General features: G+C 40.2%; 1 protein-coding gene across 7 annotated transcripts in view; it reads left to right on the top strand.

The window, feature by feature from the left end:
• CNKSR2 (connector enhancer of kinase suppressor of Ras 2) overlaps positions 1-22,690 on the top strand; it is a 212,526-nt gene extending 189,836 nt beyond the window's left edge. For 6 of the 7 annotated variants that reach the window (XM_061364565.1, XM_061364567.1, XM_061364564.1 and 3 more), the window contains 2 exons: positions 18,668-18,864; positions 22,060-22,690. In XM_061364565.1, the coding sequence (XP_061220549.1) occupies positions 18,668-18,864; positions 22,060-22,275 (413 nt within the window). In that variant the 3' untranslated portion in view covers positions 22,276-22,690. Of the gene's footprint in view, positions 1-7,582; positions 9,030-18,667; positions 18,865-22,059 lie in introns of those variants that run through there. The other variant, XM_061364569.1, reaches the window with a different exon arrangement.
• Positions 22,691-24,632: the final 1,942 nt, after the last annotated feature.

Raw genomic sequence — 24,632 nt, forward strand, 5'->3', positions numbered from 1 at the left:
GTCATTAATTCTTCATTTTATATTCCCAAGTAGGTAATTAATTCACAAAAACAAGGAGCTCACTACTGTATTGGTCTGATGGGCTTTCAGGACACCATAGACACCTGAGAAAGCAGCTGAATCGTTGTTTTAAAACAGAAAGGGTGATTTCTGCTTTATTTTTATGGAAATCAAATTAATTAGTTTCTAAAAGTAGTTTCTTTGTATGCTGCTTTTGTGCAGTGTATTTCAGTTTGATAATCTGAGAGAGGGGCTTCAGATCTAATAACATTTGTGTTGCTAAGTATGGTCCTCCTCAAGCCTGGAAGAGACCTGACTAAATCAAAAACAGAACTGGAGCAGAATGACATGACTTGCCTGGGAACAGTCAAGGCAAGCTCGATTGACAGATCAAACAAGTGCTACTACTTGATAGCAGGGCCTGTTGTGAGAGGACAAGGGGTAATGGTTTTAAACTAAAAGAAGGGAGATTCAGGATGTGAGGAAGAAATATTTTATAAAGAGGGTGGTAAAATACTGGCACAGGTTGCCCAGACAGGTGGTGGATGTGCCACCCCTGGGGACATTCAGGGCCAGGCTGGATGTGCTTCTGAACAATCAAATCTAGTTGAAGAAGTCCCTGCTCCTGGCATGGGGGTTTGACTAGATGACCTTTGAAGGTCCCTTTCAAGCCAAATGATTCTATAATTGTATGAGTAGCAAGAAGGGAATACCTTTGTTATATGTGGCACAGCCAGCCAGGAATTGTTTTCAACGCTTCAGGTAATGGCCTCGCCATGTAAGTAATAATGTCCATGTTTTGTGGTTCTCCAGTAAGCTCCAAATCCAATTAAAATATCTCAACACGAGTAATAACAATCATAATAATAATAATCATAATAATCTGCCCTCCCAGCTTTCCCTAACTGCGTGGGTTTTCACACCATTCATGTTGGATGTTTTAGCAAAAGCTGCTGAAGAGCCGTGGCAGACCAGGGCACAGAGATGGCAGGTTTTGCTCAGTTTGTTCATTTTACCTCATAAAGTCATATCAACAACTTACTTACAATGTTTATGTGATCTGTCTCTTTTATCTGTCTCTTCTTCCACTAAGGGAAGAGATTAGTCCAGTATGGCAGGTTGCTGCAGTTGTCAGCAGCTGTAGCAGGGGCAGCGTCTCAGTCCTCTGTCTTTGGATGTAGGCAGGCAGTGGGGAGATGACAATCTGGCCTTGTATTATTTAGTCACATGAGAGATTTTGTCAGTGTATTAGTATTTTTGCTGTCAGTATGGAAGGCATCATCAGAAAAAGCAATTATGTTACTTGATGATGGGCTATTAAAGTGTTCTTTATCTAAAGTGGCTCTACTGGTTGAAGTTAAAAATCTCTTTGTGTAAGTTTAAAAGTGACATATTATAATTAATTCCATACATTTCTGTTTGCTTCTGAAGTCCTGAGTGAGTTAGTGTATAAAAATTCCCAGAAATATGCTGCTGATAAAAGTGATATAGAGGATAGTCTGTTACAGTAATAGGACCAACTCTACTTTAATATTTCTTATCAAAACATTTGGAAATACACATGCAAAAACACAGTATATTACTTTCTTTTTTCAGGGTTGTAGTCCAAAGCATTAGTTAGGAAACACAACTCCCATTTTTGTTCTTTCTAGTAACTCTTTCACAGGGCAACAAAATGGAACTACAGTTCCTGCTTCATGGTCAGGAAAAAAAAATACATCTTTTCAAGCAGTTCTCAGTGTAAACTGCACAGAAGGTTCGTTTGATTAAACTGAGTTTTATATGCTATTACAATTGTAGCCTGGCAAATTTTAGCTTACAACAGTACTAAGAACTGGATCGAAAGGAACTTCACCGCTAGATATGTGCCCCATATGTTTGTCTTTTGAATGTAACGTAGACTTCTCCTGGGTGAAGCTTGTCCCATATCCATATTTAACTCCATTTCAGTGTAATCCAGCAATTACAGTGCTGATATGCAGAAATGTTAATAACATTCTCAGAATTCACATTACTCAGCGGCACACTAAAGTCCTGATTGCATCTTGCACCCTCTGAACATATATAAAGCTGTAAGAAATTCAACCAGCTTATTTTTCGGATTTCTTTTTTTTACCATGGTTATTCAACTGTGTCTCACTGTTTATGTCCCAGATTAGAGAGCTTCCTCTGTCTGGGAGCGACTGTTTGTATTAGTTTACAATCGTTATGAAACAAACTACTCTGGAAAAACAGCTGTGGGTTTCTGACAGAGCCACAACTCGAACTGCTCCTTCTTGGAGTTGTGAACCATTATTCCAGCAAGACCCCAGCAATAAGCTAGAGAACTTTACAGATACTACAGAGAGACCTACCTGTACAGCACAAGAATACCCATGAGATGTATTTAATATGGAAGGACGTAAGGACGATAGTAGTAAGAATTTAGGAATAATATAAAAAAAAAATCCATGTAACAGGAGACAAAAATTGAGTCCTTCATTAGATGTTTAGCTACTGATACTGGTATCATCCTTATTTGTCGAGCAAGCGGGAAGTTTGTCACTTCAGAAAAGGTGCATAAACAAACAGCAAATAATATAGGAGCTCTAGTGGCATTGTCAAAAAGCCTCTTGGTGTTTAGAGAAACAATGTTGGTAAAGCAAATGCATATTCTATAGCTAAACTTTTTCCTTGACATCTCTGTGTGAGGTATTGCTTTAGCAGAAGGTAGTACAGAAAGAAAGGTTAGAAATTCTTGAGAGTTCTGTCTCCACAAACTTACAAGTCTGTGTCTGTTTTTGTCAAAGGTGACTGTCACGGAGCAGTAAGAGTGCTTTGAATGAAGGTTGTTGCAGCATGCACCAGCAGAGTGATGTCTGCATTTATGCCTAGGGACAGAGTGGTATCTGCAGCTGCAGGGCTAAGCAAGAGTCCAGGGAAAAGCATAATGAGTTTATAGGGCTTCAGTGTCTTCCCTGCACATGAGGTGAGCCAGGTACAATTCAGCTTACATCTGCACAGCTTAAGACAGGGTGATGCAGAGAATAGTCTTATTTTATGTACTAATAAGTACATTAGTAGTTAGGTGCTGGAGTGTGTAAGGCAACATTGGCAATGAGTTTTAAGGTTTTTGTGGTGCTTTTCATTGTAACTCTAGTGGGATTTTTGCTCACTTTGTTGGGGGGTATTTAGTTCCTTAGTAGTGAATAGATAGAGGATTATTTATCAATAACTGTACTATGTGAGCTGCATATTATGAAAGCTGGATACATTTGCACATTTAGAAGTACTGTGGTAAGCAGGAGGAAGAGTGCCTTCTGATCAGAGCCCTGTAATTTCCCCAAGCATTGTCCTATGGGGCTAAGTGCAGCACTTGTAGAGGAGCAGATACTGGAGGTTATATGTCGTCTCACACCACCATCTGTCTTCCCAGTCCCCCTTCCTCATTCTGGTGCTTTCTCATACAACATTTGTGCTCTTGGTGTTCCTTTGTTTAGCTCAGTGAGGACATGAGGGACAGTAAAGCATATACTGTGATAAAAAGCTGGAACTTGCTATTTGTAGAAAGCATATTCCTGTATTGTCATTGCTTGATTTAGTGCCCTTTACTGCAATAGCTCAGTCTCCAGAGGAATACTGGCTCCTGCTACTGCTTGCACATCTAACTGGCTTCTTACAATCTAATTTGCAGAGATGCTGCTTTGGAGTATAGTGTCAGGGGGCTGCATTGGATGTGTCATTGAAACCCTCTTTACTCAGGCACTCTCATTGCCAGGCTGCATACCAGCTCCTTTTCATCTCTGCGTGGCATCTGTCTGAGACCTGAGCAGTCCTGAAGAGGGTGGGAGCTTCCTATCATTGAGCAATGGACAATTTGTAGATCTGCCAGCATTCCTCCCAAAGACTCTGTGTCTAATAAATAGCATTGAGGCAATTGCTAGTAAGAACGAAAATGTATCTACCACTGGAATTAGAAACGGCCAGGGAACAGCCTGTGGTACATGGTGGGGGGGATTTCTTTTCCCCAGGTCTTTGCATTCATTCTTGTTCAGAGCCTGATTACTCACACATAGTATTTACCCTTAGAGGAATATATGTAACTAGACATGCAAGATTCAAAAGGTGGTTACAGTTCACTGATTGTCACTATAGATGGGAAATCTGAAATTTCCTTTTCTAAAAGTCAAGTACTTTCTTAAAAAGTAAGTTTATTAACCTGCTGTTATTCAACCTAACTCTTCTCTGGAAAACAAATTTACCATCATCATACCATTTAATAATCAAGTAACTTGTAGCCTGTTTAGACAAAATATATGATGTGAAAATTCATAAGAAAGTGTATTCTCAAGTGGCAGCAGTAAAATATTATTCATTTTATTAAAAAGCACATCAGAGTGAAAGCCCTAACTTAGATTACCTCTCATTAGTGACTGCTGCTCTGCCTTCATTAATGATAAATAGGTCTCAAAGAGAAAAAGAAATAGTTGATTTGCCTTCCATGCCCTTACATAGGGTGTGAGAGGCCTTTTGAGACCTTACTGATTGTGAGTCTTCAACATTTCTCTCGGGTGAAAAATTTCTCCTCCCCTCTGCTTATATTTTTATTGTTTTTTAAGACATGGTGGGAAAGGCCTGCAGAGCATCCCTTTGCCCTTCTTGGCAGGTTGGTCCCAGCCGTGATGCATTCTTGTCTCTGACACTTTCAGTCGGTAAAATACCTCCCACTGCTTAAAGGTTTGCTCAGACACAAGATTACTCACATCTTATGTGACCAAATTAGCTGAAGAAATAGGTGGAGACTTATAGCAGGCAGTTTTGTTTCTGCAGCCTCTCTGGGGAAGTCATTTGCGGTAAAGCTCTTCTAATAATACAAACATAATTTGGTTGATAAATGCAGTAAGTTCACTTCATTGTTTTCATAGGGTCACATTCATTTTTATATGTGAATGGCAGTTGGTTTATTTTTCAAAATGTTTGCAAGTCTCATCAGTTTTGTAAGTTGTAGTGTCAATAAGTATCCATCCAAAAGCACGCTACTTGTTCTTTGTTATTTGTATTTGTTCTGCTTTAAAACAAATTTTAAAAACCTATATAGAAAGTGAACTGTATGCTGGAGATATTTTACATAAAACATTTTGCTAATGCTTGTGACACAGAAAGAAAAATGTGGGGTTTATAATGATAAGAAAAAAATGATTTTACTACCAAAAAGTAGAATTTCTAAACTCTTAATGCGCACCTACACTAATAGGAAATATTGTACAGTACTCTTACTATCAGTAAGAGCGGTACAGTAAAATAATGATAAAATCTATTTAGAAAAGCCTCCTCACATGCCTCTTAATTATATTTACTTTCAGATAAATAGGACAGTGCACACTAACACTTATCTTAAGAGGCCATGATAAAAGGTGTTCATGCATATTGTGACTAATCCAAGCTGGGACAGTAAAGATTTACCAGTGTTTGATGAGAGGCCTATTACTGAATAGCCTTTTCAAAAGTGTGTCTAATTAGAAAGGGTTGTTTTCAGGAATAGTCATCTTCTAATCCAAAATCTAGTTGGATTTTACATACATAATTTAGGTACCATGCCTTGGCAGGGCATGTGGAAGAGCTGGGTCTATACGTCTGCTAGATAATACCCTTGTCTTATCTTCAATAACCCTCTCTTATTTCATAGCCACCTTGTTTCATGAAGAGGGACCTTTTTTTTCACCAAAGCCTGACCTTTGAAACCAAACTTCCTGAATTTTTGGAGATAAAGTTACATTAATAACAACCAAGAGACAACAAGTTTCAGAAGTGATAGATAGAAGGCATCAGTATCCTCTATCACTTAGTGCCTTTTTCCAAACAAATCCAAGACCCTTCTTATAAATGCTGTGACTGTAGTATAAAACAGGATGAAGTGTGAAAAACATTTCCTTATTCAGTCTACTGAAGTCCCCCTTCCCTCAGCCGCATGAGTCCTGAAATGTGATGATTTGGCCTTCTGTTTCTCAGGGGTTTGGTTTTGGGGTGGGGTTTTTTGGCTATTTTTTTTTTTTTTGGGTTTTTTTTTGGGCGGGGGGGGAGGTTGCTTTGGTTTTTATTTTTCATTTTGGTTGTAGAATCAAATGTTCCTTATTTTAAACAAGAAGTTATATGAAAGCTTCTTTCAACTGCTATACTTAGGATTTAGTTATATAAACTGTTTTCCTTTCCCTTCTTCTTCCTCTCCCTGTTGACGCACAGAGTCGCCGGGAAATCTCAGCAGTGGAGCAAAGCCTGAACTCGGTTTGAGTTCCATATAGCATTGCTCACCCCCTGCCTCTCTGGAAACTCATTTTCCAATTGCTGCCGTGGGTGGAGTAAATGGCACCGATCTTTCCATCTGGGATTCTTTCCACCTTGTGCCTTCTGTCACTGAGACAGTACTTCTGCTTTCCAGACCTTTTGCGATATGTTGAAGAGTAAAAATGGCAACACTTGATATTTTCCTTCCTTTTTCATCCATGTCTTTAGGGGAAAAAAAGAAAAAAAAATCTCCTTAACAAGGGTTAAAAAAAAATCTCACCTTTTAAATTGGATTGAATTAGTGCATCTGTATATTCTGCACAGTTGAACTCTTTCCCAAAGTGTTTGGGGGTTTTCTAATAACAAAACATCCCCCACCTTTTCGTGTCTGAGGTCTAAAACCACAATGGATTTCAAAATCCATGTAGTTTCATTTTTTGTAACAAATAAGTGTAGTAGACAATAGAATAGGGTACGTACTGAGAGCAGCTGGGCTTTCAAAACTGCCAGTGCAGAGGCTTCATAGCCACCCAGAAACTCTAAGTAAACAACTTAGATGTATGCTGTTTATTCCACTCTCTCTCTTCTCTTTGCTAACACAGGTCCACAAAGCTTCTCAAGTTCTCAAGGCCTAGCTTTTGGATGAATGTAATGTTAGTGTGGTTTCCTAGCTCTGTATCTTACCCTTCACCCAATGTTGCACAATGTTGGATTGTCAGCTAGGATAACAAGAGGAACCAGGTTTTTTTTGTGCCATCTCTTGCCCTAGTTCATGAAAAAGTTGCCAGCAGAATATTTTTCTGTGTTTATAGCACATTTGGTGGATTTGGGGCACATTCTTTGCTTCCTTTCTCCTCATTCATGTGACCCTTTTCCAGTGCTAACAAATGAGCTAATGTCTCTTCAACATGGAGGAAACCAATCCAAATTGGTTAGGATGTGTATTGTTCTCTTGTTTTATTTGTGGTTTGTTTGGGTTTTTTTTAATTGGTCTTTGTTCTGTTGTTTTGTTTGGGTTTTTCTTCTTTTTTGAAAGCATATCCACAAAGAGAATATATAACTTTCTGCCCTAAATACTTCTTTTGCATCAGGGATCGATATTTTAATGGAGCAAACTGTAACAACAGAACAGTGCCATGTCTCTGTCTTCATGAGCATAGCTGCATGCAGATTAGAAAAGCTCTGTAGTGCTGCTACTGTATGCCAGATTTGCTATTTGCTCTTGTTTGCATGATAGTATTTCTAATATACTAATATGATATGGAAATAATGGCACATCACAGTTCTTTCAACATATTGTAACACTGCTTTATCATATTAGGCTAATACACTGCGAGAGTTGATAGCACCTCTCCATGTCAAATGGGATCCACTTCTCTTGGCACTGAACCGATTGGACTCAAAGGTTGATAAACTTATCATTAGAGAATTGGCACGGCGGAGACTCAACTTCAGCCTCTTGCAAGCAACCTAATGGCCTCCGTTCAGAAAGTCAGTTCTTCCTGAATAACTTTGACGTTTATAACAGAGAACAGACCTGTTAAAGCATAGACAACCACATGCCTGGATATGAGGCCTCCAGGAAGGTGTCAAAAGGGCATGGCCAGTCTTTTGAAGAATGCACCCTTTCCACAATGGAACTAGGCACAAAGTCAGATCCAGTCTACATGGAGCACATTTGCAGAAAATATTGCCCCCCCCCGCCCCGCATGGGAGAACGGAAGGGGAAGAGGGTCTTGGCAGGGGAAGGGCTTTGATGTCACTCAGTTTTGTTCTGCAGACTTCGAGGAATTAAAGAGAGATTCAGCCATGGTAACTATAAGATCCTGTTGCTTTTACTGAACTCCAGTGAACCTGTTCAGGCCAACTAGGCAGAGTCATGCAGCATTAAAGCGAGCTTCACGTTAGTGAAGGAAATCACTTTACTTTGTCATGCTAAACTAAGTGTATTCTGTCAAGTGGAGGTATGTACAGACATTTCAGAGATTTCCTTTTATCTAATGATTTGTAATGAATTACCAGAGGGTACACTGGGATCATGATGAAGAAGATACCTCGCGCTGAAATTTATTAGACTCTGCAGATAAACTCTTCAGTTCCTCTTTATCTTCTAGGATTTAAACATGTGAGTGATGCTGCCTGGCCAACCAGGCACAAAGTATTCTCTGTATAACACCGAGACTCCAGAAGGCTGTTTTGGGGCCAATATTTGTCTGGATGTCACTCAAAGTAGATTCAGATATTGTATTTATCATTATGTTCCGGGTCCCCTATGGGTTGATGTTTGCCTCTATCTCTGTGATTAGAATGTGGATTTTCCTTAATATATTTGGCTAAGGGTGTATTGTAATAATGTTAACGCTAATTACTTGATATTTCATACTATCTTACGGGGAGATACTTTTAAAAAATGTATTTTGAAATGTTTTCTTTCTGTTTGCTCAATGTATGGTATTGCATTATGTTAATACCAATAAAATTATATATATATAGTTATATATATATTTCCCTTTTATAAAGAAGTAAATTATGCTTTTTTGCCTCACAAACAGGAAATGTGCAGTGAATAAAATTACATCATTCTGCCTTACAGCAGGTGACAAAAGCTTATAATAGTTTTAATATTCTTTTTTGAAAAATAAAAAGTATAGTATGACAAACTAGTTGGAAATTCATCAAAATGCATGTTTTGTGTTTCTGCTCAATGGGACTGTCACAAATCAACCTAAATATTTAGCAATGTTGTTTTGGCATCTTTAATTTTTTCCGATCAAAAACATACACTGTATTGCTACTATTGATTACAAAACTGGACTGTCATAAATTTTTGCCTGTTGGCCAAATAGACAAACCCACTGAGTTTTTATGACTCTCTTGTCTGTAGGAATTGATTTTTAAACTTAATTTAGTGCTCTTTCCAATGCTTGGCAAAGGCAGAATTTATTTTTTATATAAGGTTGCCTTTGAAGTACCTGCCTCTGCCAGGTCTGATAAATCACTGCTAAGTACATAGATTCTGCAACCTGAAGGATATGCCATTAAAGCCTTGTTGGAATGGCCTGCAACCCCAGCCAGTCCTTTACATTCTGTCATTAAATTCCATAATTAGTTAGAGGTGAAATGTTTTGGAAATGAATTAGAGAAGCAGAAGCAAAGATGTGACTCAAAAAATGTCCTTTGGCTGCCATTTGAGGTTATACTGTTGGCTTATTTGCTGTTCGTAGCCAAAGGCCAGCATATATCTGTGCTAATATGAATTAGATTGTCTTCAGCTTCCTCTCTTTCTTTTCCCCATGCTTTCTAACATATTGTACTGAGTATCTTTGTTTTGCAGAGGCATTCAGAAGGGCTGTAATTAGCAGTCCCTCGCATTTAATTGCATACACATTTGTTAAATATTTTCTGTATGCCTTAAAATAAAGTATAGAAAATGGCAGTAAATGTTTCTTTAATGAAAGCATTTGATTTATTCATGAAGTCAGGATTTTTTAAAGGTGTTATTTTGGGCTTAATAAAGGAAATAAGCCAGCAAATTTTCAGTTTTGCCTTTGCGTAACCATCGTCTGTCAGGGCTGATGTTCATTTCCTTTCTCTTGTTTCTTTTGTGTGCAAACACATTCTGCCCAGTGGATGGGGAACAGACCTTTCCTGGGTGATGACATGTCAGTTACGAGAGACATCCTTATGTTAAGGTGTATACGTGTTCACAAGTTCGTGATGACATCTCATGACATGAGCAATGCCTAGAAAAGCCACATGGTATTGCATGTTTCTCATCACAGTAATAGCTCTGGTTCTCAAAGGTACTTTGAACTCTGTGTGGTGCTTACAGACCGTGGTGGTGTGATGGGCATTCAGCAGCTGACAAGGGGTGCTTTGTATTAGGGAGTGTCATGCCCTTCGTAAATAACATGTAAATCAGGGTGCAGATTAATTAGTCTGGAATCTAATCAGTGCGGCTATCATGACATGCAATTATAAATCCAATGAGAAATCTGAATATCTGAATAAATATGACTTCTGAGATAACACTTTCAGAAATATTTCAGGCCCCTTTCATAAATGCCCGAGGAGGTGCCTCCCCCAACAGACGGTGGTGCATTACAGAGGTAACTACAACAGCTGGCCCCCACCCAGACTGATTTGCCGTGTTTCTTTCATGTCGAAAGTAGGATTTCAACTCCTAAGTGGTGCAAGTGTTTCACTGTCAGTGCTACATTTCCACATAAATAAGCAAACTTGTGATGCAGCCCAAAGTAGAGTTCATTTTCTCAGTGGGTGTTTCTTACCAGGAATAGTGTTGCTCACCAGAAATGCACACCTCTTCCATTCAGGCTTTGTTTCAGGTATCAAGCCCATAAACCTTGACAGGCATTGCTGTTGTGCAAGCATGACTGTGGCTTGATTCTGACTGGTGAGTAATGTCACTGCGCCCGTATCATTTGTCATTTAACTTTTCACACCGTCAAGTGCTGTAACAACTTAGGTTTGGGAAAAACATATTTTCCTGAAGGAGTAATTGCTTCCATATATTGCTTGTGAGGTGTATCCATAGGGACATACTCATCATGTTTAAAGTCACAAGCATCCCCAAACATGTAGTGGTTTACCCAGCTTGCTTCAGCTACTGGTTTACCTCATAAAGACAAGTTTTTCATTGTTTCTGAACTGTGAGAACTGAGGGGAAGCGTACCATCAAAATGTAATTGCTTTGTTTTTTCACTTCAAGATCCGTAGCTTGTGGTAAAATTAAACAGCACTTATATCGATGTGTGGCACAGAAAAATGTCACTCTCTATTTCATCATGTTAAAATTCTCCTGGAGAGTCACTAAAATCAGTTTAGTAGATCAAGGTTAAACTGATGCCTTCATAGGCAACTTAATGAGTAGAGTACTGTGTCCAAATACCAAAGGATAACACTGCTGCCAAAAAGCTCTGCCACTGATCAGAGTTCCTTCTTACCTTGGGAAGCTTCAGAGTTATTTCCTCTTCGTTCTTACGCTCTCTCTGAAATCACAGCCCACCAGTATAAGCTCATGAAACAGCAGGGCTGGGAGCAAATGAGGAGCTTCTCCTGGTGCTCATTCGAGGTGTGTAAGAGCTGTCAAGAGGCAGCACGAGCAGAGCAAACTAATTATTCCCTCTGCCTGTGTTTTCCCTTCTCACTAACATATTAACCATTCCTAAGTGGATGTTGAAAACACCTAAATGTTACTGTCAGCACAGCAACACAGGTCTGCAGGGAGAAACCTCAAGGACTGATTATTTTTTTTAATGCTGAGTTTAGTGTCAGCTGGTTTTACTAAGCAATTCCAGTTGCAAGGAAAGCTGAAAAGAGGTGATTGCCTCGGGGTGTGAGACTTCTAGTAAGACCAGCACAGGTGTCCCATGAAGCCAGGAGGCTGAACATGCTCCTGCATGCTGCCTCACAAACTGCAGTCTGCATGGCAGCAGTGGCTCACAAGGCTTGTCATTCGAATATCACCAGAAGGGTGACCTCAGAGGAAAAGAGGTTTGCAGGGATCTACTGATCCAAGGAAAAAAAAACCACTAGTGCCATAAATAGTTCACAAATAGAATTAGACCTTGCTGTCACAGCAAAACTTTAGTATCTCCCAGGCATTACAAAGGCTAGGGTTGGATCTTCTAAAAGTGGTTACAGTACCTAACTGCTTCTGATTGAACTTGGTTCAAACAGTGCAAAACACCTGAAATACCTTCAGAAATCTGTGATATGGGAGATGATTTTCTACTTGTCTGCACAGTTCATTTTATTTCAAGAAACAAATTTATGCTCATATATGTGAGAGGCAAGGCGGCCTCGTATCATTGAGTGAAAAACTCCAACATATTGATGAGCTCTGTTGTGTTCACCATTTCAGTGAACACCCTCTCTAGGAGATATCTTTTTTTGCCTGCAGGTTTACATATACATTTACATGTACAACTATCCTGGTAACCCAAAAAACTTCTGCTTTAGAAGAAAGGATGGTTTTATACCATACAAATTAATAGGTGTTCTCTGATCCTTCTCCACTAATGTTTCACCAAACACATGGGTCAAAGCTTGTTTTTAAACACTGCTTCTCCCTTCCTTGATTCAAGTCTTTGGGAAAAATTTTGCACTTGCAGGTACATGGGGCCAATTGGGATGGAGGATTACACAAATCAGGAAATGGCAGGCAGAGAGAAAGAATAACAGAGAAAAGGGTTGCAAAGGCCAGACACTGCACAAGAAGCCGACAGCTTTTCTTCAGCTTCCTTAAACTCTTCGTCAATTGTGGAAAACATTATATATACACAAGTATATATATACATGTCATATACACATGTGCATATGGCTATACATGCACAGGCATACTCAAATGCCCAGTCAGGCCTTGATTTTAATGTGGCATAGGAGATGACACAGGTTTCTATTTACGCTTTAACAGAAAAATCTGTTCTGTATTACCCAGAGCAGATGATTAGCAGCCATCTTCCACATAGACCTGAACTGTATCTCATTGCACTTCCTGCCAGGGTTAAATACTGTTACTTCTTCCTTTTGTCAATAATGAGGGATGTGACTTGTATAATTTTCCTACCAAAAGCTGACTTTCCATGTCACCGTGGCTCCCCCATACCTGTGCAGGGCTGATCTCATATGCAGCACGCAGCTGTGCAGACACCATCTCCTTGTAATTGTAATCCTTTCATTGATTTCACCATTTCATACCTTTTAGTCTGTAATCTGGAGGGAAATACCTAGTTTAATCTGCCTGACATCCATCCAAATAGTTTAAAAAATGATTGTAATTCCTAGTTCTTTGCATCCTGCGCATTTGGGTATCTCTCGCTCTTGTGCAGTTGAAGTCTAATGATTAACCCAAACAGCAGCAAAGGCGGATTTAAGCCTTGCACATCCTTCTTTGGAAAATTTCTTCTCTCCCTTCCCCTCCAACACATCTAAAACCCATATTGATCCTTCTGCTTTTTAAATTTAAATATAAGGAGATCTCTTCTCTCTTCCTCCTAACTGGTCACTTGGGTTGGGACCCTGTGGCTACGCTACACTCCCTGCTCCTACCTGCCTATTAGCACACTTGGGCCAGCAGATAGCCGGAAATGGAGCTTGATAGCTTGATGTGGCGGGCCTCCCCTTCCTAAGGGATCAGCAGACATATGTCTGTTGCACTACGTACCTGTAAAACCATTGCAGAACCAGGTGGGATTTGATAGGCCTCTTAGTTAGACATGGCATAATCAACATGCCGTGGCATAAGAAGATTACAAAAACCCTTTGTTGGTCCTGGGATTATATCACTTATTAGTTAGCCTGTGATAGGTAAGCTTCTCTGTTCCCAACATACGTGCATCAGGGTCAAGAAGGCAAAGAAAAAAAACAAAGCACCCAGAGTTTCATTCATCAGGGCCTGTTTCATCTAGTTTGTAACCATTTCCTAAAGACCAGGGATGATCTCTGTTTTGGTGGAGCATTTACTAACACTCACAGAAAGTCTGGGGAAGCTTCAGGTAGAGGCCTCCCTTATACAAAAGGGAAACAGTAAGTTGTAATTCAAATGGGAAGAAAATCCTTGGGATTTGTATGGGGGGAATAACATGGCAGCTGTGTAATCACATAATTAGTGATGTATTCTAGCAAAAAAACTGCCTCCTTAAGATTCTGAGAAAGCTGAGCTGAGCTGGTTCCTCTGCCGGAGTGAGCTCACAAGAAGGAATGGAAATGGCAGTTAACATTTCAGTGGAGCCAGGGGATTTCAGTCTGACTGCCTTGTTCTCGCTCTGTCACAGACTTCACAGCAGTTTGGCTTTCTCAGGATTTGCAGAGGGTGTAATTTCGTTCAAATGCAGGGCTAAATGCAAGTAGAGCAGTGGGCGTGCATGAGAGGGAGTTGCACAGCAAAGGAAAGCACATCACTAAGCTGTAAAGGTAGCAAAGAGGATAGCTGGAAAATGGAGAATGCTGTCAGCAGTGTCCATCAGTCAGGGAAAGAAGTCTAAAGACAATGGGATGAGCCTGGGTGGTGTTAGTAGGCACTGACAAAGCACAAGGTGAACTCAAAGGAGAGATGTAACCTTTGAAAAATCTGTCCTTGTCAGCACAGTGGGTGACAAAATTTATGATTGACTGAGTTGTACTATCCTTGTATGGGTAGTTGTATGCATTCATGGCCCCAGGTTCCTCTGGTGCCTCACTGAAAGAGGAAAACCATGCAAGCTTTTGGTGGCTCAGGCTTTTACAGGGAGAGTGAGTCACAGAAGTGAAAGAACCTCTACTGAAAATTACCAGACGTTATTCCATATGCTTAAAACACATTTTTGAGAAATGTGTGCCTAGAGATTCTTTGTGTCCAGAGGACAACATGTTGGACAGCTGGGTTGCAACAGTGACCTTCTGCATGATCCTATTTCAGTACCATCTTCCTGAATCACCAGTTTACAGGGACCAGTCATCTCTTGATCCATGTAAATACCCAGTGATAACTGTTTCTCTCCAGTCACTTTTCACTTGAGTAATGTTCTTATTTATTGCTCTTAGGATTTTGGTTTATAAGAGGGAAATAATGGAAAGATGAATAGCCTGACGGAGCAAAGAGGTGTTTGCATTTTGTACATTGTGGAGTTCAGGGCATGCTCTTTTCAACAACAAATTACAGCACAGTGTAAGAAACCTCACCAGTTTTTCCTAAATGCCAACAACCCAAACCATTCCTGACCTCTTAAAGTTTCACCCACAATCTCTCTCTCTCCAGAGGAAATGTTAAGGTGGATACAAACATTTGCTCCATTTTAAAAAGCAAGGGCAAAGTATAAACGGTTCAGAAATTCTTCCTTGTGGAAAGCAGAATAATGAAAAATAATAACACACCATTTACTAGACTGATGTATTACCTCCTGAATTTAATTCAAATGGCTTTGCGTTCACTTGAAGACACAGCAGATGCTTCACTGTAACAAAATTCATTACCTGTGCATTTGGAAGATACAGTTCTGAATTTAGATTTTGTGTGCTGCAGTTTATGAAGCTTTATTTGTAGTCCAGAGTTACACAGTTGTTCAATCTTGGGTGGGGAAGGGGATAAACCTACTGCTTCAGAGAAGAAACCCTCCTTTTTAGCTGTATGTGAAAATAAGTACCTGACAGTGTATTCAGCGAAACAAAGAGATGCAACCCATGACTCGGCAGCCAAGTGAGGGTGAAAAACAACCTGCTGCATTAGAGGCTGTTCTGAGGTCATCTGCAAATCCCATTAGGCCACATTTTCTACTTGAACAAGTCAGTACCTGAGGCCTTATTCTTCCTTAAGGAGGCAGCCCTGCTGTAGTAGCATGACTCACATACAAATCCACCAATTTAGAAAAAGAAAATATGTTTTAAGCTCAGCTGTACATCTAATCAAGTACCTCAGATGCTTTATAGTGCCAAGGGTTTCACCAACACCTACAGGAAATCAATCAAAGCCTTTAGCAGAAGGGTGAGGGAGGGGAGATTCATGTGTAATCTCATTCCCGCCTACTGAAAGCCATTGGGAGCAGCAGTACCAGCACCTTCAGTGTTCCTCTGGAAAGTATTAAGGGCTTGGGATGTGTTACCATGACACTTGCTGCCCTCTCCCCCGCCGTGGGTGGAACAAGGCAGCATCGTGCCCTGTTTAAGCTTCCCCAGCCCCAGCAAGACATTTAAGGGAAGGGACCTGCTCTTTTTCTTCCCTGCGCTTTCCTTTATAGCAAATCCCAACTCCTTTTATACACACCTTTCATAGCTGCAGTACCGAGGCAGTGACAGAGCCTGGGGGAGGCAGCCCAAGCTGCGTGGAGGTGATGTGTTGATGCGTTTCAAAGACCTGTCACCAGTGCTCTGCTGCCTAACGCTGCCTGCATCATTCCCTTGTAGTCCTGCGCCTCTTCCCATGCAGCCTAACAGCATGTTTGGAGCGAGGGTAGAAATTCTCTCTCTGCAGCCCCACTGAGGCCCACATTAGATGCCTGCCCAAGGAGATGAGCCCTGAGGAGCATCAGCCATGCAGATTGCCAGGCCAGTGGTGCAGGAAGGCAGGGCATCACAAGCTCCCCAGTCTGGCATTTGCGCTTGCACAGGCCATGCTGCCTTCCAGGTTCATTAAAGGCACCTCTCATTCAGGTCCTTCACCATGGTGAGGACCTGTGGTGGTTGAGGAAGCCATGGGTTTTCAATGGCAAGCCTGGATGTGGTGTGTGGTTGCTGGTCCAGCCTCTAGATCACCTTAGCAAAGTGATGACACAGAGCCAAAGCACTGGCTTGCTTCTTCAGCAGCTTGTCCCTGTACTAATCCCACTAATCCCCTGAGGGTACAATGTGGCAATGATGCTAGGGAGCATAAGGGACAAAAGATCTTTCTTGCTTTGCACAAGTGTAAGAGAAAGAAATATAAAATACTCCAGTGCCAGATAAAGGTGGGGTTTTTTCCCCTTTGCCATTTAGCAAATCACTCCCATTCCCCAACTGTCAGAATGGTGGACTTCAGTGTTCAGCAATATAAACTGATGGATAGATCCCAAACATCTGATCTTGTAGCTGCATGGACTTTTGAAGAAAACATAGAAATCAAGACTGTGGAGGATTTTCACTGATCCTTGAATATTTAGATACTGACTGTTTTGCCCTTTAATTAGATGGTTTAATAAGAAATCCACAAGACATGCATCACATTTCTATTTTCTTTAAAGTCCTGGCTGCCCCTTACAGTGATAAACCCAGCTCTCCAAGCAAAGTAGCACATGATGGGAGGATTTAAGGAGCTTTGTACGAGCCCACAACACCTCCATCAATAAAAATCCTCAAACCCTACTTGACTTCCATATCTCTTAAAAGGAAGTGCTTTAAAAACAGCTACCTCCTAAAAGAGTAAAGGAATAAACTGGTAAGAGATACAGCGAAAGTAGTTGCTGTCTGCAAGGTTCTTTAAATGCATAAATATCTCTGCAAATGTGAACACTTTTTGTGATGGAGTGTAGAGACTTGGGTTTCTGGAGCTCTTGCCTGATACTGAGGTGAGTAGTTGCTATGTTGCATGGTATGGGCTTCAATGGGAAGTTGCATTGGGTAGCTCCTAGAAATGTCACTTTAAACATTAGCTGTCCTCCAGGTTGATGCTTGATAAAAAAACCCTCTCTGAATATGTGAGAAGACTGAGGTTCACTACATATGGACACTTTATTGTAGAACGTTCATGTAGTGGAGATGGCTGTATCTTGGTGCACAGTCACTCACAGAATAAAAGTTATGCTTGAAACCAAACAGCTGCAGCCTTCCTACAAGAGGTTTCATGAAAGCATCCTGAGGACACAGGAACCTTGGAGCAGGAAAGTGTACACCACTGTGAAAGCTAAGTCAGATAGAAGGGTCCCAAGGGCTCTGGAGACAGCTGGGGGTCTGTGCACAAGCAGTGGCCATCTGTGGTGGATACAGCGGTGTTGGTGTGAGAGGGTCACCACTCCTGGTCACCACTCAGCTGCTCCATGCACTTCCCATGTTTGTATAGAGTCATCAAACAGTTTCTTCAGAGGTAAACGGTGTGTGATAAGTTGAAATGTTTTGATGCCTTCTAAATGAAGCATTTCAAATGCTCCTGACAGAGTAATATTTCATCCCCAGCCTTTGCTCAATTTTCCTTTAAAACGCTCCTGGTGTTAGTTAGAAAAAAATAGTTTTAAACCTGTAGTAAACAAATAAATAAACAAACCTATAATGCAAACAGCTCTGGTTTGGTTTGCCATGAGGCTGGGTAAACTGTCATAAATGTGCTCTTATATCCAGTCTGTAGTCTGCTAGTGAACCTTCAGGTAATAGAGTAAGAAAACAAGTGACAGCATTACTGACTATTAAACAATACTCTTGAGTATCAAAAATGAGAGTCAAAAGGAAGTGGACTTTTCTAGGAAGGAAATGACATGTCCTTCTAAGGCCACCTTTATAAATATAATCTTGAATGCCATATCAGCACTCTCGGGCCAAGACCCAATCCCTGATCATCTTCTTCAGCAGGATGCTTTCAGGGCTTGCTTTCCTTGTGATAACAAAGTCACCAGCATATTTAACTGCAGTACTAGAGATGAGATCTCTGCCAGTATGCTACTCTAATATTACTACACCTTGCACTATTTCTCTTTTTTTCATTCTTTCTGTGTGGGTTGACTTTACATTCTTGAATGTTTTTTCTCCTTTTCTTCTGAAGGCAATAACAAGAGGAGGAGTTACAATCAGCACTTTTTTCTGCAACTTAGGTTGTGAAATGTCTTCTTTATGGTCTAGTTAAACCTGTTAAACATTTTGCAGAGGTTTTTTGATAGATCTTATTTAATCACATTAATGATTTTTCTCTATTTTTTCCTTTTATTTTTTCTTCTTCTTCTCATTACAGTTGAGACTATAAAGGAAAAAACAGCAGACTCCTTGCAAGATTTATACAGAGCCTTGGAGCAGGCCAGCCTGTCTCCTGTAGGAGAACACCGGATTTCCACTAAGCTGGAGTATAAGAAATCTTTTATAAAAAGATGTAGCGATCCAGTAGTCAATGAAAAACTGCACCAGCTTCGAATTCTGAAAAGCACTTTAAAGGTGAGATAAAAGAGGGAGGAAAAATCCTGCCCCAGGGTTGGATCAGACCACACTGTATTTGGAGATTAACTGTGCGCATCTGTAGCCAGGCTGAAACTAGTGTGCGGAGCAAGGGAGACATGGGGAAGCGCTGGTCACTTAGCAGAGAAAAATGTGCCTTGGGAGAGCAGTCGAAGTGAGTGGCATCAGTTTTTATTTCTGAGCAGATAAAATCTCAGCAGCTGCTGTTCCTCTAGACAGTTTAACAGAATTTGAAACCAAATTATGGGAGGAAACCTTAATCCCTTTTTTGTCTCTGAACATTTTCATTTACCAGAACGCATTCATTCCATAATTGCCTCAGCCTAAAGTTAAGCAAAGGCAGCCTTTCAGAAGGGAGCAGTACCTTTTGCAACACTTGATTAATTTCTGATTGCTGAGATTGTCCAGGAGGAAACTGTGAGCTTGCTTTCTGTGTGAGGTGATAGGATCATTGTATTTAATTAGTAGGATTGATTAAATAAATAGATAATGGTGATGACAGATTTTAAGATTTTTATGGTTATTCTAAGTGTACCACAGCTCATTTAGCCTCCCTGTCAGCTTTTTTTTTTTTTGTTTGTTACAGCAATTTCAATTCTGTCCTGATATAGATTTCAGCAAACAATATGCTGGATTTCCCTAGGGACCCTGTTAACTATATTAAATTACCACATTTTAAGACACTAGATAATTGGACAGTGGATTTTGTAACAACTTTCATCAGAGAGAGCTTTATCAACATTAATTAATTTAGTTCTCCGTCACCTAGAGAAGCTTTTGAGCAATATTATTTTCATGCTGTGGGGCTCCCATCCTGAAAAAATTTTACAGATGCTTAACTTTCTGCACTGTATCATGTCATTGAAGGCAACTGCTACATGTGGGTGAGTGAGTCTTTACAGGATTGGGGGTTGGCAGAAAAACTCAAGGTACACAGCCTTACCACATGATTTGTCCTGGGTTCAGCAGTAGCAGTCATTTTTCTCCTTCTCAATAGCTGCTGCAGTGCTGTTTTTGACTTTCAGCTTGGGAACAACACTGATAACACCGGTGGTTTTAGTTGTTGCTCAGTAATGTTTACTCTGACCAAGGACTTTGTGAGTCTCGTGCTCTGCGAGGGAGGAGGGGAAGCTGGGAGGAAGCAGAGACAGGACACCTGACCCAAACTAGCCAAAGAGGTATTCCATACCACAGCACGTCATGCCCGGTATATAAACTGGGGGGAGTTACCCCGAAGGGCTAGATCAGTGCTCGAGTCGGGCTGGGTATCGGTCAGTGGGTGGTGAGTGGTTGTATTCTCTTCCCTTGTTATTTCCCTTATCATTATTATTATTGGTGGTAGCAGCAGTGGTTTCTGTTATACCTTAGTTACTAAACTGTTCTTATCTCAACCCATGGCAGTTACATTCTTTCGATTCTCCTCCCCATCCTTCCAGGAGCAGGGAAGGGAGGAAGGGGCGGAGTGGGCTAACAGCTGCCTGGTTCTGGATTGCCGGCTGGGCTTAAACCACGACACTTCTACAAGCATGTGAAACTGAAACAAAATCAAATTACTCAGACATGTCAGGGTGCCAGGAGGTTCACACTGTATCTGTGCTTTTGTACATGGCGGGATTACTCATACCAAAACTGTGGTTCAGTATCAGCAGCTTGCTGCCACACCTGTCTTTCTGGTTAGCATTTATTGATACCTGAACTACATTATGCCAATCACTCCTTTGTGAATGCAGCCAATTGCACTGGCCTGTTGGAGTTGGTGTTCTGAACTTTCCTGGAGTTTTTTCAAATTAATAGTAGCCTGAAACAGCCCTCCAAAATGCTTCTAGCTTTTGTTGTCCATAGGCTCTCTGTCCCATCATCAAAGTCCTTAACAAATGACCCTCTGCTCTCTTTCCTGTGATCATTCTCCTACCGGCAAATATGGGCTGGTAGTGCAGAGGTGTGGATACTAGCCACAATCTACAAGAAGCATGTTATGGTAAGTTCAAGCAGAGATATGGTAACTGGGAGTCCCCATAGTTCAATTTCCACTGGTCATTCTCAGCTTGCTCCTCTGTTTCTGGAAATTAATATTCTAGTGTATATCATTAATTTACTACTGCTTGCAAAGCATGAAAAATACCTCTCAACCTACTGCTTATGGGTGACATCTCTCACCCTTCTCATTGTCTCCCATCAGCTTAGGCTGAGACAGTTTAATATTTCCCTTTAACATTCGTCCAGAAAGATTTGACATACTTACAGTATGGACATGGAAGATGTGAGTTAGCAATGAGGAGTGTGAAACCTGTCTGGAAGAGAGGATAGAGTGAAGATTGATGGCAACCATACCATTCCCATGCAGAGGAGCAGTACTGGAAACCTGTGTGTTATTTGTGTTTCCAGGGCTTATGTCTGTTGCATCCAGCTTTCATTGCTTGCAACAACCACAAGTGTCTATGAGTATATCTGAGGCTTAATCTGATCTGTACTGGCTGCCTGTAGTCTCTTGATAAACTAGTCACTGGCCAGGGATTATGATAGAGTCACATCCCCTGCTTCAATGATGGTTAAGGAGATACCAGCAGCTACCTTAGATTTTATCCTTTTCTGCCTTCTCTTTGCCACTACAGTGGAAGGAGGAGATTGCAGCCAGCCCGCCCATCGCATACACTGGATCTCTAATGAAGATGATTTATCATTAACTTGGAGGTCCTTGCACAAGCCTTTGCAATGTAACCCTCAGATGTCCCCATGACAAGCCCAGTAAAAAAGACTTAGTTCTGCTGGCAGGCAAGAGGCCATGTGTCTGCATCCCACAGAGTACTTCTTTTGCTGATCAAGAATTGTAAACAGATGACACTTCTTTGTATGAAACCCATCCTGAGAAATGCAAGCAGCTAATAGTAAACAGTACAAGGCTTGCTTTTTCTTGAGCTGAACAAGGGGTGAGGAAGGGGAATAGGAATGTTTATGAGGATTCTGGACAAGGCAACAGAAGCCCTAGCCATGCAGGGTGATGTGTGACACACTGGAGGAAGGGCTTCTTTTTGCGAGCCATCATAGAGCAGTCAGATAATCTCCTTGCTTTTAGGGACTCCGTGGCTTGAGTTTGCTCCCACCATTCTCTCCTTCCACCCATGAGACTGACCAGCCACTTGCATTGACTCTTTGCTTATTCTTTTTCTCTCACAGGCCAGAGAAGGAGAAGTAGCTATTATAGATAAAGTTCTGGATAATCCAGCTTTGACATCTAGAGACTTTCAAGAATGGAAACAAATGTACCTTGATCTCTTCATGGACATCTATCAAAGCGGCACCCCAAGGGACTCTGTTAGTGGCTCATCTGAGGTTGATGCACTTATAGCTTCCTTAGCGCACACTTACTCTTACATTGAAACGCATGTATAAAGGTCTCTCTTTTTGCCCATTTGCTACACTCCAGCCCTTTACTTAAGTGCGTAAAGTAGGTTTTATATCAATATGTGGGAGCTCTAGTAAATTATATTTTAATGTTACTCAGCTGTGTAAAGTAAACCTTCAATAGTCAACAGTACCACATCTTTAATGAGGATTTTTATATTTTATATGCTACCAATGCTCTGCTTGTGTTTACCTTCTGTGAAATAACAAAAATAATCTTTAGCTATTAAAGAAAAGTATTTAAAAGCATTTTTGGAAGACTGTGGCCTTCATGCAGGAAGTTCCACAAGCTAGGGTTTTGTTATCGAAAGTTACTTTTACAATGATATTTTATATTATATAATTCCAGTATTGCATTGCATTTTTGGAGTGCAGGTACTATTTTGGTGGTGGAAGAAAACTAATTTTTGGTGGGAGAAAACTAATTTTTATATTTAATGAGAAACTCTAGGAGTTTTCTTAAATAACAGGGAAAAAATGTAATGCAGCACTTGTGTTTCAGTTTTTTCAAACACACAAAAGGGTGAAAATCAGCAGACAGAAATTACTAACGGGAATTTACGTATCAAAATGTTAGGTCTTATTTCCTTGTGCTTTTGTAAAGCCTGCTGCTAAGATTTACTATCAGGGCAAAGAGATGCTGGTTTGTATGCTAATGAAGACCAAATTATGTGTTAGTTGTCTCTTAACCACATTTGGTTGATTTTTTAAAAAACTAGTCATGGTTCTGTCATTTATGCTGCTTTTGTACTGAAGGTATCAGTATAATGTGTAGATTTTTCAAAAGAGAATAAGTAGACTTCGAACATCCTTGATAGCTGCATTTCTCTTGCCCAGAAAAGCAGCAGTGAAAAAGGTTCCCAACGAAATGCTACAAATCTGAGAGGCTTTGAAAATTCCCACAATAGAAAAGGAATGAATAGGATTTTTTCATGCAGTCTCCTATGTGTTTTCTGAGCTGTGAAATTTGGCTGTATTGTATGCAGGGAAAATATGTGATGGGAGCAGAGCTGAGCACAGAACCTGAAAAAGTGAGGAGTAAAAAAGCCTCTGGTTTCCTTTTGAAGGGAAAGGGATGCCTCTGGGTTCTGCTGAGTTCACAAGCCAATTAAAATGTTTTAAACTTCTATGAGATGCAAGATGTGCTGGAGACAACCCAGTGAACACGAGTAGAAATAGCTCCTTAGAGCCAGGCACAGGCCTGGAATAGGAAAGTGGGAGGGAAGGGAAATCTTAAATCACATATTTATTTTTTATGGGCTTGTTTTTGAAAAGCGATCAGAGCATGACAAAATATTTCTGCTGCTTTTCAGTATTTTGCTGCATAAATTAGGACTCACAATGATTTAATAATGCTCATGTGAAAGGGAAAAGCCTCCTTTATACTCTTTACAGCGAGTTGTACTCTTAACCAACTTTAGACTATTGCCTGTACAGCTCAGTGAATGTACTTTAAAGTTTATGAACTCTGATATTTCCTGGCATCCATGAAGGGTTGAAGGAAAGAATGGATAGATTTAACTTTTTTCTCCTTCTTTCATTTTTTTTTATTGCTCTCTCTTTCTCTGCCTCATTTTCCTTCATTCTCCCCTTTCTTTCTTTTTCTCCCTCTTTCTTTCTTTCTTTTTTTTTTTTTTTTTTTACTTTATTGCATTTGGATTTTAAATGTTTTGCAGATTTTGCACAATTGTACAGAAGAGTGGCCTTTCTGTAGCCCATTTTCAGTAATCCTATATTCAAGTCGATATGGATGACAAATCATGTATTAATGTTTGTATAGAATTCTGGATCCAGTGTAATATTTGTACCATTAGAAGACTATTGTTTGTATAAACTGGACATTTATTTACTGCATGGGTACTGACTTGTATATTAAATTTGTGAGGTTTTTTGTAAATTTCTCTTTAAAAATGCTTGACTTGAAATGGATTGTGCTATTGTTCCAAGCATTTAGTTTCTCTTGCTATTGTTTTACTGGACCAAAAGTAAATATATTCATATAAAAAAACCTCTTTATATCTGATGGATGTATATGCACATTGTGTAGTTGATTCCTTGTCAAAACCAAGGCAGTTCAGAAGACTTAGATCTGTTGCTATGCAACAGCTATTCTGCCTGCACTTTACATTAGTAAAGTCAGCTTGATTGCTTTAAAGGTGAAAATTAAACATTACAGTTTTTTAAGCTAGTCTAGTGACAAAGAACATGTGTCCTCTCCATTGTGCTGCCTTCTTTTAAGACTATTAAATGTTCTTCTATATATATTTTTATTGTATTAACTCTCAGCCTAGAAAGGGAACACTGTAAAATGAAGTACAATAAATTTAGCTTTTAAATGAACATTT

This window comes from Neopsephotus bourkii, unplaced genomic scaffold (genome assembly GCF_033783945.1).
Source record: "Neopsephotus bourkii isolate Nb327-2 ecotype Australia unplaced genomic scaffold, CSIRO-AGI_Nbou_v1 NB_1234, whole genome shotgun sequence".
Classification (NCBI taxonomy): Eukaryota; Metazoa; Chordata; class Aves; order Psittaciformes; family Psittacidae; genus Neopsephotus; species Neopsephotus bourkii.